Source organism: Dreissena polymorpha, chromosome 4, assembly GCF_020536995.1.
Source record: "Dreissena polymorpha isolate Duluth1 chromosome 4, UMN_Dpol_1.0, whole genome shotgun sequence".
Lineage (NCBI taxonomy): Eukaryota > Metazoa > Mollusca > Bivalvia > Myida > Dreissenidae > Dreissena > Dreissena polymorpha.
Window position 1 is genome coordinate 59,530,219 of NC_068358.1, and position 17,194 is coordinate 59,547,412.

The window sequence follows — 17,194 nt, forward strand, 5'->3', positions numbered from 1 at the left end:
CTCACGGTCTGGAAAGTTTCAGCAAAATAGCTTCGACAAATGAGATGTAGCGCTGAGACCCCAGAAAATGTAAAGCATTGCTCGAGGTTAAATAAATGGAAGTTTACTCATAACGGAATGATGATATACAACTAAAGTAATAAAATCATTTGATAGGGCTTTTTAAAAAATTGAAGTTATTTTAAGTAGACCATCCTGTAATACAATATAACTGTAGTAAACAGCAGTGGATTGCTGTATGGCCTTTATATCCATAAAATGCATTTGTTTTGCATACTCATGGAGGTAAAAGCCTGTAGTATTACCATATTGGATTGGATTTAAAAAACGTTGATTCTTTGTTTTCGAGATCTGGTCGTATGCAGCGGAAGTTTTTTTACTGTAGTTAGAAAATAATTGTTTGTTTTTGCTTCGATGACATGTTAATTGTGGTTTTACTTTTGCATAATCCACACTGTTAAACTAAAGACCTTTAATATCACGCTGTTTTCAACAGTGATGATAGCCAGCAATCAAACCCTTTCTTGCAATTGCGGCCAAATAAGTTAGATTTGTTTTGAACGGTTGTAATTTTGGTTACACCAGGTACACATAGGGCATTTACTGTAACTTTGTATGAGTATTTAATATGAGTAAACCTTGTGTAGTTTGCTTTTCAATTAATATTCAATTAGCTGTTCCAAAACACTAGTTCATGAGAAAACATAAAGTGACGTAGTTGCAACGATGTATACTTTTTCCGCCATATCACTTTCCAATATATTCTCTGTCTGCTTCTTCTTCTTCTATTTGTTGGCTTAAAACAAATCTCTAAAGGATTGCACTGTTGTTGAATGCACAATTCATAGACTTATCGGGGTTGGCGTATTGAGCGTGGGCCTTGTTCGATGTTAAACAAACTTATTGTGGCTTGCTTGAAGGGTGTATCTACAGAACGATTTTATGTTAATGTAGGCCCTTATTGCATAGAATGTGGTGGTTTTAATTGAATCTGAAAGGTATATCTTGCCATAAGTCAGAATTAGCAAACCTTGCACCTTTGTAAATTAGTACACAGTGGTGCTTTGTATATCTTAAAGACTACGCATTAGGCGGATTCTTCGATGTGCTTTAGTGGTGCATGAGTGTGTTTGATTTTTTTAAAACAAACTTTAATTGTGCATATTTTATTACTATTTTTAGATTGCTTGCAACTTATATTAACTTCCAAATACACTCGGTTCGCGTTCTGGAAGCTACCAGTAAAGCTCAATGCCTCAGAATTAAGGGAAAGGTGAGTTTCTTAGTTCGTCAACCAATTGAAAATGCTTCAATAAAACACCATTTGCAATGTAAAATAACCATGACAATTCGAGCAACATTGTGATAATTGTCCACAGGTTATGTTCACTGATCTTGACAACAATGGACAAGTGAACGTGGAGCTGGAAACTCTGACGACCAGAATTCGGTGTTCAGAAATGAACTACTCATTACCAGGTAATTGATGTAATGCAACGTTGATAAAGTTGTGTCATTTGTATAAAAGCTCACTTGTATTTATCTGATGTTTATGCCCTATTTCATAGCTTTAAAGTTGAACTCGTGGACTAGTGAAACACATATCAAAATCATAGATGAAATTGTAGTTAAGGCGAAAAATAGCATATATTTTATTATTCCAATAATGAAATGTTCCTCGATTGCGTCAATCGTTTTCAACTTGCATTGCGGTATTTCAAGTAATTGAAAACAAAAAAATATATATTCAAATTAAGCTCTGTACATGTCTGAGTTTGAAAACTTATATCTGAAAGCTGTTTCTGTGTTTATATGATAATCAATATAAGTAGAAAAAAATGCTGGGAGAAAAACTAACGTGTCATTAATATACGTTGCACGTTATTCATTGTTTTTCTGCAAAGGTTGTCTTTCTTATGGCATCATAACAAAATTGCATGCGTTAATGCATCAAAATAATGGCGATCAACAATACTTCTCTGAACAAGTTGTATCCTTCTTTCATTTAAGCAAGAGTTGTCGGCAACTCTTTGGGCGTGTTGCCCGGTATTTAAAGCATTTATTATGTACTTTTACGGTAGCTCAATTTAATATTGTAAAGCCATGTTTAAGCATGCTTTATTGACTAGCCACCAAGTTTATTACCCTACAATTACTACCTCCAATTGTCAAAATGTGGTTATATTGTTGGAACAAATACATTAAAACGGATGCACATACAGCCCTGCAGCGAAGCATTACACGGCCAAATGAGACACAACTACTTGTAGCAATTTATTATTTAAAGGTGGAGCTGTACACGGAGACATATTATCCTTGAGTATAATTAAAGGGACTTTTTCACAGATTTTGGCATTTATTGAAGTTTGTCATCAAATGCTTTATATTGATAAATTTAAACGTTGGATCAAAAAGGCTCCATTACAAAAAAACAATAAAGAAAAAACAGTAACGCTTTATTGGGCTCGAACCACTGACCCCTGAAGTAAACGTCTAACGCTTAGACCACTTGGCCATCCGTGCTTATACAGTGAGTGATGTATTTTATACTTTATATAGGAAAGCCTCGTAGTGTCATAAAACAACAACGACAACAACAGAACTCTCAAAATTATTTAATCGTTTCGAGTTACAACGCTTTATAATATTCATGTTTTTAAATCGTCAAAAGATGCATATAATGGATATTTTAGAGCATTATAAATGCTCAGTAGTACTTTTTTTTCCACAAATATCATAACTACAACGAACATTTGCGAATCTGAAACATTTTGGCCAATTTCATCAATTTACTTAAACGTGAAAATGTTCCTTTAAATGCTTTAAACTTGGCTTTTAGCGTGCCGGTTTTTATTTTAGAGCCAGTCCTTGAGAACACTTCTCAGTCGACCGCCGCCGCTGTCGTAGCGTTAAGCGTCCTGTCCCTCTTGGCCGCTTGCTATAACATCAGCTGGGGAGTTGTGGCTTTCTATGTAAGTTATATCAGTCACATTTTCTTTACTTTTATGAATTATTTACACATTTGTTCGCGAAATCTTGTTTGTACAAATTTAACAACATATGTTTTTTAAGCATTTAAATTCATAAAAGCCAAAGTCTGCTAATGTGAAGTACGAAATACACGCTTTCTCCTGCAGGTGTTTAAACAAGTTTTAGATTCTTACTTATAATTGTACACACTAAAGACGCTCGCAAGAACGCCGTTATTGCTATTTTTCTTTTAAACTCTAGCAAACAAAGTCCTTCATGGTTCGCTATTACAAGAAGCTGTTCATGCCAATCAACAAGGACGAGACTGACTTGCCTCGCTCTGAGTATTTACGTTTTCTAAAGATCTGGGAGATATTAATTTTGGGGGCCGATGTCATGAATATAATCGGTTCCGCCGCGTTATTCGAAATTGAGGTAAGCTTTGTCTGTTCTTTACGTAGCCCGTTATAAGTATGTATTTACAGTTTTGCACGTTGGTAAATAAAACGTGTACAATCAATAGCCAATTATAACGAAAAGCGTTTCGCCTTTTTTATTTTCACACTATCAAATAGAAACCCGTATTGTATTCAGTTTCCTATTTAAAACTTATTTTATTTTGCATTTGGCCACCCGACTTAAAACAAATCCCTTGAAGGCTGGTACCATTATTTATTTAAAAATCGTGGACAGCTAAACACTTTCACAGATGTGCACACCATATGATTTGATAAAAGTATTACCTTTCAGAACAAAAACTTTGAGCTATCGACTCTGGACTCTTATGCTGTCGTGCTGGGAATCGGCTGCCTTCTTACCTGGTTCACACTCCTCCGGTTCTTCAAATTCCATAACAAGTTCCACGTATGTCGTGTGATATTTTTCGTGTTGGAAACCTTAATGATGTATTAAAATGCAAAATAATCGCGTGTTATGGTGAAAATGCTAAATATGACAATTTTGGAGATAATGATGATTGATAATGCGGCTGCTCCTTATGATGTTGAATGATGATGGATGATGATGATGACGATGATGAGGAGGAGGAGAAGGAGAATGAGGACGACGACGAGGAGGAGGACTGTGGTGATAATCAGGAAATTATCATTGTAATGTAACAAGAAATTTACATCTTTCCTCTCCTTACAGCTTTTGTTCAACACGATCTACAAAGCTTTCGGTAATGTGGTTGCCTACATGATGTGCGTCGCGATCCTCTTTGTCGGCTTCTGGATCTGTGGTTACGTCGTCATTGGCCCGTATCATGTAAAGGTAGGGGTTCTGGATCTGTGGTAATGTCGTCATTGGCCCGTATCACGTGAAGGTAGGAGTTCTGGATCTGTCGCTACGTCGTCATTAGCTCGTATCTCGTGAAGGTAGAAGCTCTAGATCTGCGGTTACCTCGTCATTGACCCTTATCACGTGAAGGTAGGAGTTCTGGATCTGTGGTTGCGTCGTCATTTGCCCGTATCACGTGAAAGTAGGAGTTCTGGATCTGTGGTTACGTCGTCATTGGCCCGTATCACGTGAAGGTAGTATTTCTAGATCTGTGGTTACGTCTTCATTGGCCCGTATCACGTGAAGGTAGGAGTTCTGTATCTGTGGTTACGTCGTCATTGGCCCGTATCACGTGAAGCTAGGAGTAGGAGCGTAAATATTCAACCCTGTGACTCATTTCTATCACGTAAAACAAGCCATTGACATAGTGTGGGTAAGTTCTTAGTCGGCCCAAGCGCTTCTTAGAACTAAACATTACTCTGATGATGTTAAAGTCGAAATTGTTTAATTTCTTTACGAAATAATGTCAAATCATGACAACATATTTCGGAAACAATTTTAATAAATGATATATTGATATATATTTATGTAAAAAATATATAATAATAATATAATTATATAATGGTATAATTATTATAGTAATAACAATGATAATACAATTATATAAATATTTATGTAGTGTTTACTCGATCAAATTACATATCGTTTCCATTTAATTTATATTGGGCGACATTAAAACAGAAAGGTTTATCACGTGACAATCAAGATGGCGACGTCCATGCCGAGACACGTTTTTTCCACCGTTGTATAACCTTCATTACTTATATTTATTCAATCTCAACGCAGAGTTGTCATTGCTTGCTCTCACATACAATCTATCTCTGTCATCACAAGAAAATCCTACCAGATTTGGTAGGATTTAATTTTTGGGGTTGAAGTATTGTATTGTGAAAAGTAGTATAATTTGCTTTTACATTTTGAAAATATATTATGAGTTTCAAAAATTAATAACCTAAATTTAAAAAAATGTAAAAATAACAATGGTAAAATTATTGTACCACGTGGCTAGGCTATCATCGCCCGGTTGGTTATGATGTCAGGGATTTGATCCAGCTAAGCTGGTTCCAGTCAAATCTCTGCGTGGAGGTTGGTATGTATTGTTTAAATGCAGCTAACAAGTGATTAGCGTTAGTTTCCTATTAATATTCGCTCTTTAATTCGACTTTAGTCACTTCGAATTTGCTTAGCGGGACTGTAATTTTGTGACCCGCTAAGATATTACGCGTATCAAGTTATTGCCGATATTGCTGGAAAGTGAGCTGCAGTTTAACAATAAATCATAGTTATAAACGGTTGAATACAGCGAAAAAAAATGTCTCGTCATGGATGTCGCCATCTTGTTTGTTATGTGATTATCCCGTCGGTTGAAAAGTAATCCTTTCTATTTGTCTCCAGTTCAGTTCGCCTACGACTGCAATGGGTACTTTGTTTTCCGCCATTTATGGTGACGAAGTATTCGCTACCATGGCCATGTTGGATGCTAGCAAGACCAGCAAATACGTGTTCTGGTTCACCCGCGTATACATCGGCCTCTTCGTCTCAATATTTACCGTTGTCGTGATCAATCTCCTTGTTGCGATCTTTCTAAGTGCCTATGAGTCCATCCGGGTAGGTAGAGATATTGGTGCCGTCAAACAATAGCATTAGGTCTTGTATAATTGTGTTTAGGGTAGACCATGCGGCGCTGATCTATTAGTTTCAACAGAAAGATGTCATGGCCATGCATGTATAAGTCCATTTAAATCTGTATCGATCATTGTTGATAAGGTAATTGATTCTTCCATTTTAAAAAGATTAAAACTATTTTAATACAAATTCACTAATCGAGAAAGCACACTTAATGTTAAATATCATGATCATACTTTACTAGAAAAACATTTAATTCGATTTGATTGTTCTCCCTTTATTCATTATTTCAAGTGGAAAATTGATTCGAGGAAATCATTTTCTCTTGTAACAATTAAGGAATACTACAAACAATCCCCGAAAGACCGCGACCTGGGGCCAGTGGAAAAGACGCTCCGGAAGTTCCTCACTACGGAAGACCAGGAGCGCAGTAGCCTCCGGGATTCCATATATGATCTCATGAAAGACAGCGACAATCGGTCCACAGAGGAGAAGGCGTTCCGGACAGAGCTCCTGAAGATTGTACGGGTGGACCGGACGCCCGACCGAGTGCGCATCCTGATGCCAAGGACGCTGAAAGCGTTTATGGAGATGGAAGAAGATGGAAAGGGTGTGGTGAATTGTCGGTGCTTAAAGTGCGAGATCGCCTTCATATGGTGGAGAAACAACTAAATGGAAGTTGTGCTTTAAAGGCCAAGTTGAAAGAAAACCTGGCGTTTCCATTTGGATTTCTATGCTGTTGATTTGTACACTAAAAATTATCTTTAATATATAATATTACCTTTAAAAGCAGTTCGGTTAGCGCAATGGATAGTGTACACACTTTTCAACTTGGCTACCTTGGTTCAATTGACTCATAGTGATAATACAGATGTGTTCATGAATGATAATTGAAATTGATAATTTATAATAAATCGTTACCAACGCGAAATGACTTAAATTGATTCTCCTGTTAAATCGTTAAATTTTGTTTCAATACACGAATCGCGTATATGAATTATAAATTTGAATTATAAATTTATATCTGACGTATAAACGTCCACTTAGCCGAGTTCTTTCTGCAGTAAACTTATATTCCACTGGATACTGGTTTAAATACGGCTTAATTTGTTTAAATGTTATTCGTGGTACGAATCCTTTTTAATTGTTAAATCTGTTATCTAACCAACTAAATCGCCTTTAAGAAATATTTATAGGTATTTCCAATTGTCTAAAAAGTAATATATTTTTAGAGTAAATTGAATACATAAGTTCTATTCATATCTAGCAAAAAAAGTACACTAACACTATGAATATGAAACTAGCCAATAAACTGTTACAAGTTAAAGAGTTTATTTTCGACTGTAACTTTCAGGTGTCAGCGGTACACACCTATAATGGCTTCTAAATGACAGTTTATAAACTACTAGATTACTGCAAAAATGGTGTGATTTTCAGAGATATAAATTACTTTGCTGACCTTATAGAGTTAATCCTTTGTGTTGGATGTTACCTTCGGGCTATAGTTGTTATTCGGAACTCTCCAGTCTGGGTTTTTCCGATATTTGAGCACGCGCGGTAGGTACAAACAAAAGCTTACTAGCATATTTTAAAAGAGAGTGAATCAATAATATCTCTTATCGCTGAATAGTAAACACCACTTTTTTTGCGCAAACGTTCGTTAGAGTTGATAAAAATGCCATGATCTAATCAGTTTTCTTTAGATGAACTAATCTCGATCGTGTTTAATTGGTAAGAATACTATCTAACACGATATAATGCTGCATGTACATGTAAACAGCTTCGGTTACGTAACTATGTCATTGCATATACTGTGCGTAGACATGGGCATACCGTTTTAATGGAAGTTTGTCAACGAAACTACCAAGACATTGACTCCATCGTAAACATATACATATTACACTAAATCTAATCAGATATATTTAACATCATACATCAAGTACCAAACAAAAAAAACCTTACTATCCTCAGTCCATTCGTAGTACTAGAACTACCGTAATTACTCTATGTTTACGGACACTTAAAAATAATTATTTTGTTGGTGTCCGAAAACTTAGATACAAAAAATTTTAACAAAATAAAGGTGTCCGAAAACTTAGAGTCGAAAATGGAAGTGTCCGAAAAAAGCATCAATTGTATCAACGACTACCGGTAATAGCACGCGCTTGTAAAATACCATGCCGTATACAGTACAGTTATACATGTTTGCACTGCATTTTAAATAATTGTAAATGCTTAATTTATTTGACAGAAAGTTACTTAAAGGTTGTACTTTGACCAACGAGTTCAAAAATGAGCATGTGATGTACCGATACATGAAAGCAGACTATGAATTCTTTGTTTGTTCATTTCCGAAAGTTGTTGTGTAATACCTTCCATTGTTCGTAAAACTTGTAATAGGGTGCATCACAATTTGAAACATTTAGTATTTGTCACAGTTATTTTACTGAGAAGGGGTAGTACCATTGCGGTAGATAATTGAACTGTTAATTGGCACTACCCCTGGTAATTGTCATAACGCTTATGCTATCGGGCGAAACCATTGTTTAATACCGGTTTACAAGGGTATTTACCCAATAACGCAAATGCAATGTTCCATTGCCCTCATGCATGCAGCCTCAATGTTTTATGATGTTAATCTGGTTGTAAAACCCCATGATCGAAGTGTTATTAGATATCGAAAACAGGTTTGACATTTGGTAAAATAGCGCTGTAAAATATATTGTCCTAAAACTTAGAGACATAAATAACGGACAAAAACTCGTGTGTCCGAAAAAAAGAGTCACGAAAAATAATTATTTTTGCTAAAAAAGGGGGTGTCCGAAAACTTAGAGTGTTCGAAAACATAGAGTAATTACGGTAATATATCGTTCCATATGTGTTGGATATTTATATGTCTATTGATATAGCTCTATTGTGATGCTTTTCTTTAATATAATCTGAAAAGTAACGAAAATTATTCGCTAAAGACTAAGACCGTTATATTAGAAGGCACATCACTAACGAGCTTTACCAAACATTAGTTTTATTAGCTATATCTATAAAGCATGCCGAAAATGTCATTAATGACAATGTTTGTACCTTCCGCGCGCGCTCGGAAATCGGAAAAACCCACAGCGCGCGAGTTCCGAATTAAATCTATTGTTCACATCGTTATGTTGTGTAGGTAATTTGACAGTTGTATCGCTTTAAATATGAATTGTATATATGAGCCTCGCTCTGTGAAAAGGGGGTTTTATGCATGTGCGTAAAGTGTCGTCCCAGATTAGCCTGTGGAATCCGCACAGGCTAATCAGGGAGTGCACTTTACGTCTAAACTTAATTTTATATAAGAAGAGACTTTCTATAAATGGAAAATATCATAAAAGCTTAAAGTATTTTCCCTGATTAGCCTGTGCGGACTGCATAGGCTAATCTGGAACGACTTGTTACGCTCATGCAATAAACACCCTGCTCATATACAAGGTATTTTTTTTATCTAGACCTCTGTTTTTGAACCTTAGATACTCTGAACATCTTGTAATTTTAAATATAATGTTTTAAAGCCATGAAACTCCGTAAAAAAAATTAAACTTAAAATACAATGTTTTCCACATTAACAAGATTTACAAGTACGGTTTACTCATCGAGTTATTCGAATTAAATTGTTATGGCATTTTTATAAGTCAAAATTGTCCGTAGCGTGTAGCGGAAATTGTCGTCCCAGATCAGTTTGTGCGGACGAGACTTTACGCTTATGCAGGACGCCCGGTTTTGCCCGTAGCAAGGTTCAACTCATTTTCATTTCTTTAACCTACGACACGCATACGGATATTTAGAAGAATTTGTTTGACAATATTAACATTATACTATTGAACTGTCATAAAAGCAGAAATATATTCGCTTGAATTGTGTTCTATATTCGGTTTTGTTTGTGCACGTGATCATGATAATGTAGCAAAACATGTATTTGCTTGTAGCAGTATTGAAACTCCTTTAAGTATCGTAACAATTTTTTATATTGCTAATGCATATAGATCAATATTATGTCAATATTCCCTAGCTATAAGCGGTATTTTAACGTCGTTAAGTTCTAACAAATGAATATCATTCCGCTGTTTGCTCCGCCTTCTTCATGTTACGTGTTTATTAATATTTATTTGTTTTACTTTTATATCGTTAGCATGTTAACGCGATTAAAAGGAAACTTGTTTACATATTCATTTCATATTATAATAATTACAAGTATACATAATATATACCAACAATAGTACAAACCATATAATACTAAGTTAACAATATATATTTTGTTCAGTTATTATGGCAATAAAAGTCTAGATGTCCGTCTTTTTTCTGTTGCTGACATAGTCCTGTATCTTCGGTATGGCGCCTACTATGTCACGGTGACCCCGCAATTTATCGTGCTTCTCCAAGAATGTTTCCGAATTCTGTACCGCTGTGTATAATACAGCATAGACTGCCAAATCTGCTACGGATAACTGAAATTATAATTTTGCTCCGTTTTTTACGTGTTCTGATATGTATTTATGTTTGCATTACAAAGATTTGACTTCTTAATCTTAAACTGTTAACTACTTGAGAATGGCAGTATGGCGTTAGTTTACTGTCTTTATCTCGCAGTCGGTGTCTCGGACACTGTCGTACACAGATTATTCTCGCATGGCTATTAAATTGACCTCAACGCAAGAACGGTTCCCGAACAGCACGCACAAAGTTTACAATAAATATCTACAATACTCAGTGCTCACTTCTCATCAATGGTGCATGCACACAGGACTTTCAGGACGAAATCTTACCAGAGATCATCAACAACCTGGAACATAATCCCAACCCCTCTTCCCTAGATAAAACATTTGCAGCAGCTATAGACAGATGTCAGGAGAAGAGTATCACAGAACATTCTTACTAGGACCGTCCAACGCTGGGGGTCAAGTAACAGAAGACTCCACTGTATCAGACTTGTGTGCCCACTGCCAGACTAATGTCAACGACGGGATCACCTGTGACGGATGCGGAGGCTTGTTTCACTCTCATTGTTAACAGCTAGGCCGGGATTTTGAGAAGTTTTACGAAGATGGGGCCTCCATTCCCTACAGCTGCCTATCCTGTAGGCACCTGTCCATACTGACCCCACACTAGTCCCCGTCCGTCCCGTCTGTGACAGATGATATAGCTCCGATGGAGAACGAACTATTCCCTAGAAGTGATTAATGCGAAAGTCTGGCCCATATACATCAGTACACAGACGAGATTATGTCTATCAAGAGGACTGAACAGCCATCACACCAGCAGATTGCCCCAGTGACTGATCTCGACCGGCATAAAGTGAAGTGCACGAATGAAGCGACACCTCAGCCTGACCCCCAGGGAGTCTTTACACCAACGCTATAATTCCCAGAACATGACTGAACAGATCAGGGAACAGACGGCGGAAACAAGGACCAATGTGTGCACACAAGAAAGCTGAATGAAGAGAAAACAACTAGTATCATCAAGATGCCCAATTCCATTAAGGACACAGTATCTGGCAAACCAAATAATAAGAAGAATGAAAACCGTCAAGATACCGATAAACAACAGCAGTTTGAATTCTCTATTGCGAATCTTAATGTATTAGAAAAGAGAATAGAGGAATTAGAATTGAAAAATAAAATACTTTCAATCCAAAACAAAACGTCTCACACACAGAATCAAAACTACTCAACAGATCCTGTATCAACAACGGCAAACTACCCTACATATGGTAATCCTGTGTCTGCGCCAACATACCACATTGATGACAGAATATCTGCACTAGAAACCGAACTATTGAAAGCGAGAATTAACAGTCTGGAAAATGCATACCATCTTTCTAATCAACTCAAAGGACCTCTCTTGGCAAACAGACAGTACTCTTGTTTTCCGGCACAGACTCCTACTATCTACCCCTGTAATTTCTTCATGCCTGCTACCATGTACCACATACCGTCTGCCGTACCACAGATGTTCGCTGGACACCCTTGTAATCACTTCATATCGCCCACCTCATGTCACATACCTGCTGCCGTACCACAGATGTCAGCTGGATTTCCCTCCTGGTTGCCACCCCATTATATGCCACCTCCTCCGGCAGGCTTTCCAGCCTGGCCCGCTGCAGCCCCTCTAATGAAAAAAGGTCCACATGCCTAGCCTCCTGCTGCGCCACCCACTCCCGCGCTTCACAGCCCCCTATGCCCCGCCTACCGGCTCCCAGATGACCCACAACCGGGAAATCAACACACAGCCAGGATCTCTGAGCCATTCCCAACCTGATTCCAAAGTTCAGGGTAACTCCAAAGGCAAGAGAACAGAGCGCATACAGTCAGCAGGACAAAGTATCGACTTGGTCTTCGCAGGGAAGTTACTGTACACGGCACAAAACGGGCAGAAGAGGCAGTGCAGGTACGCGGGAGAACCACCAAAGAAGCACCTCTCTCTGCGACCCTACTGGCGGCGGCGGACAAAATGACCACCATTCGACTACAATAAAAAGAGTCACTTGGTTTGACAGAAAGAGAGGTAGAAGTGACGCGAAAGACTGGAGGGTGAAGAGACCGAGTTGCACCTCAGCCAGCCATTCCACTCCAAAGAAATCTCGCACTACTCACCATGCTGACATTATCAACATTTCAGACGTGCCAATGTCCAGTAACTCCGACATCACTGAACTCCCCCTATCACCTGCTAACAACGTCGAAGCTGTCATACTCAATATTATAAACGAACAGAACAATAACCCGGACAACTCGGGAAGAACTGACACCAACCCAAACTCCACAGAGCATTTTTGTGCCATGGCAGGGCTAACGCAAAGATAGATCTCCCGAGCACTCTGACAACACCAGCCCAATATTCTACATCACAGTGACACTAGAAATTCAGAGCGTACCTCGCGCAGAACCTCCCTGAGATTGACCACCCTCAACGTAAACAATTTTAAATCAAACCTAGTTATTGTTCATGATCTCTTAACGAATAGTGATATATGCTGCATCCAAGATCACTGGCTATTTCAATTCCAACTTCCACAGCTCAACGACACAGATGTAATTTTTATCTCTCATGCTAAAGCAGTAGATTGTAGAGACCCTATATCCCCCCTACAGATACCGCGAGGCTATGGAGGTAATGCTATCTTGATGAAGAAGAACTGGGACCTAACGACTGATCTCTCTGATGATGGCAGTGATAGAATAGTCGTCATGGAGCCGCTTATCCAGATATCTGCATAATCAGTGTATACCTACCCTGTCGGGGAAATAACACCAAATATAATTTCTGTGAGGTCATGTTAGAAATTGAGGAGCTGCTGGAGAACTACAGCGACACCCATGCACTCTTCATGTGTGGAGACTTCAACTCCTCGTTGTCTAGAAAACCTCCCAACGACAGGGACTAAATTCTCAGAGATCTGGTAAAGAAGCATAACCTCCAAACAGACCAGGATGGAGAGCCCACCTTCTTCAACGCAAGCGGCGAGAAATCTGCCGAGATAGCCTACATCTTAAAAATCACGTTGGCAAGAGATATTTCCCCCACTGTAGTTACTGCTGGACAACAACACCCCAACGTATCAGATCACACTCCGGTCTCAACTGAAATAATAATTACCTTCTTCCACGATAAACTACACGACGCTATGCCATGTCTTAATACTGCTCCAGCAGCTGGAGTTTCACTTCTTTATATTAAACCGAACTGGAGCAAGTGTAACAAGGATATTTATAGAGCCCCTCTTCCGCTATTGACCAAGAATATAAGCTGCCAGGCAATATGCATCCCCGAGAGGGACATTGAGCAACTCAGGGTAACACTCACACAAGCAACAGTCGCAAGTATACCCAGATTCAATCCTAGAGCGAAGAAAAAGAAGAGGCCTCCTAAAGCTAAAGGACCAGACATCCAAGCTGCAGCAAGAATCAGTAAGCATGCGTGGTGGGTGTTGATGTGAGACGGGGCGCCCCGAGCGCGCCCCGAGGTGACAGCCATCCGACAACCGTAGAGATGAAAAAAGCCAAGCAAAACCTCCGTAAAGCCCAAATAAAATTCCATGCCAAAAAAGCTGCACTGACCTGGAAGGCATAATGAATGCTACTGATGACACCACCTTCTATAAACTAGTCCGCCAGAAGAGATCCACAAGTAGGCATCTTACCAGTTGCCTCCTGCATGAAGGAAGAAAACTAACATCACCTGAGGAAATCTCTTATGGGTGGGCTAAACACTTTGAGACGTTGGCAACACCAATAAACGATCAAAGATATGACAACTCTTATCTAAAACAAGCAAATGAAGACCTGAACCACCTAAAAATAGCTTTCCAGACAAAAGGTATTACAATAGCAGGTACGGATGTCCCCGAAGTAGAGTGTGCCGTGGCAAAAGTGAACAACAACAAGGCAGCCGACTACATTGGCCCAACCGACGAACATCTCAAGTATGGTGAAACATCTACACTGTGCTGGTGAGGATAATCAACACAATCTGTAAGCATAATCAGATCCAATATAGTTGGAAGAAATGTGTTATCACCCCGGTACACAAAAAGAGAGTCTGCAAAACCCTGATAACTACAGAGGGATTACCGTAACGTCCATTCTGCTAAAGGTTGTGGAACACATTCTCAACGCTAGACACAGGCCAGTTTTCATGAAGACCTAGTCTCGCCTACAATCGGGATTCACGCGCGGCACTTCCTCCATCAAATCAGCGTTCCTAGTGTCGGAATGCCAACTCGAAGCTAAATCCAGGAAAAACCAACTGAACCTTATAACACTGGACACACGGAAAGCTGTTGACGTTGTTAACCATAATATCATATTGCGCAACCTGATTTTAGATGGAATCGATCAAGCTGAATGGTTACTTCTTTGCAATATCTACTCAAACACAAGTTCATGTGTGAAGTGGCAGGGCATATTGTCCGGGCAATTCAACATATGTCAAGGGGTGCGCCAGGGGGGTGTCCTCTCCACAGAACACTACACGAGATTAAATTACCCTCAAATCCTCAAATTAGAAGAGAGATTTATGGGAGCTAGTATTGGCCTAATCAACATACCACATACTATTTGTGCGGACGACCTGGCGTTACTGCCCCATTCGGACTGGGAGATGAATCTCATGCTCGAAGACACAGGTATGACATCAACCCATCAAAAAGCAGCTGCATCAGGGTTAACCCGAAAAGCCCCGACCAAAGTCCTGACTTTATACTTGAAGGCACTCGCATCCCACTAGATACTTCTATTACTCATCTTGGAGTATACAAAAATACCAAGTGCACAGTGAATACTAAAGATTAAATAGAGCTAGGAAGGGGCACAGCCTACTCGCTCATTGGGGCAGGCTTCAATGGAAAGAACGGACTGAAACAATCTGTAAAATCCCGCCTCTGGTCCACCTTCGTAGTACCTAGAATGTTATACGCCCTGAAGGTCCTACCGTACAGTCAGGCCGATCTCAAAGCCTTAGAAGCATTCCAGTTAAAAACCTTAAAGCAAGTGCAACATCTAGCAGACAGGACTTCTAACGTTGCTGCCCTGTCTCTTTTTGGTATTTTGCCTATTCGAGCTCAATTACACAAAAACACACTTAATCTGTACTACAGTATAATCCAGACACCAGAAACAGTTGAATACAAGGTGGCCGAGAGACGGCTGGCCATGAAATTGCCAACATATCATAGTTTCTTCTCCAGTATCCGCAGACTGCTCCATACCTATTATCTACCGACAGCGTACCAACTCTCTGAGAGCCCGCCTGGCAAAAAGGTGTGGAAAGCCAAACTTAACAGTGCGGTGGACCAGCATACCATAGCGACCTGGCATGAAGAAATCCAAAAAAACCTTCCTTAAGGTACATCAATACAGATGCCCTCTCTGTCGGGAAAACCCACCACCTGTACACCTACGTGAGGCCAAACAGAATTGACATCCTAAGAACAGAAACCAAAGCAAAGCTGTTGACAGGAACCTACACCCTACAAGCTAACAGAGCAGTTTTCAATCAATACGCTGTAAATCCAACTTGCACACTTTGCAACACAGAACCTTAATGCAGAATTTATTTGATAGCTAAGTGCCACACGTCTAATGCCGTGAGAGACAAATACAGAGCCCGTCTCTATGAGTGCTTGCGCCTACACGGAAGAGAAGAACCGCTTGAGCTAGTGAACAACGTAGATAGTTTCACACAGCTGATCCTTGAGAGCACACATCCTAGTGTCAACAAAGGACACCTTCCCTCACAGAAGGAGATAGAATCCATAGAGCTGCTGTACAGAGAGTACATCTGGAGTATCCATCTACTTCGGTGCCGTGAGCTAGCAAAGGGGTCATGATATCACCTTAAGGGTAATGCTAACGCATATCTTCCTGTCGCTACCCGCGATCTAATACTTTAATGTTTTTGATTTTAACTCTTAACTTTTACCCCATATGCGTAAGCTACTACTATGCTTTTCAGCAAAGATTGTCTTATACTATAGACCGTACTTTACGGAGGCACACTAGTCAACACATTCTGTATATATCTATCTTATTGAACCAATCCGTCGTTCCGTATTATCTTTTAAGTCGGTGTACCGGACTTATTTTACATTTTATCGTGATGGACACTTTTTAACATCCGGCTACCTGATATAATGTACAAAGGCATGTTTTATCGCGAACGTATATAATTGTGTGACTGTGAGGATTGATTCATTCTGTGCGACAGCATCAGACACTACCAGAGGCCGCCAACCTCAAACTACCAAGGGCAGAACTACAAGCTCTACACCTTGGAAAGTCCGACAAGTCATCGGGGCAATCTTAAAACAACAACAACAACAACAACAACAAATGGCTGCGAAATGTGTAGGTAACACTATGCCACGTTGTCTGGGTTAAGCGTATATACAGGGTGCATGATCACGTGACTTTGTGGGGTTCCCACTAAAACGTTTAAGGATGTAAACACACCGGTAAGTGTTGCTCTTTTCCCAAATAATTTGTTATAAAAAAAATCTTAAGAATTTCAACTAGAGCATGAAAGACAGATTTTTATGCTGCTTATGGCAATGTGAAATGCATCTAATTACTAAATTTAATAAGCAAGCACGTGTTCTTGCTAAAACAATCTGTGTACTGCATCCATGTATACCACGGCGCAGAATCAACTGGGTATTCAGGGGTTTACACACCGGCTTGGCAGAATGTAATCACACCGATAAGAACTTTTTTTAAATAAATATGTCAAG

The 17,194-nt window shown here is 39.2% G+C and overlaps 1 protein-coding gene across 5 annotated transcripts in view; it reads left to right on the forward strand.

Annotated features, from left to right (window-relative positions):
• LOC127879983 (mucolipin-3-like) overlaps positions 1–17,194 on the forward strand; it is a 226,306-nt gene that overhangs the window by 12,259 nt on the left and 196,853 nt on the right. For 3 of the 5 annotated variants that reach the window (XM_052427138.1, XM_052427139.1, XM_052427141.1), the window contains 8 exons: positions 1,183–1,273; positions 1,380–1,479; positions 2,860–2,972; positions 3,232–3,405; positions 3,721–3,834; positions 4,120–4,242; positions 5,704–5,916; positions 6,274–9,812. In XM_052427138.1, the coding sequence (XP_052283098.1) occupies positions 1,183–1,273; positions 1,380–1,479; positions 2,860–2,972; positions 3,232–3,405; positions 3,721–3,834; positions 4,120–4,242; positions 5,704–5,916; positions 6,274–6,606 (1,261 nt within the window). In that variant the 3' untranslated portion in view covers positions 6,607–9,812. Of the gene's footprint in view, positions 1–1,182; positions 1,274–1,379; positions 1,480–2,859; positions 2,973–3,231; positions 3,406–3,720; positions 3,835–4,119; positions 4,243–5,703; positions 5,917–6,273; positions 9,813–17,194 lie in introns of those variants that run through there. The other 2 variants (XR_008049371.1, XM_052427140.1) reach the window with 2 other exon arrangements.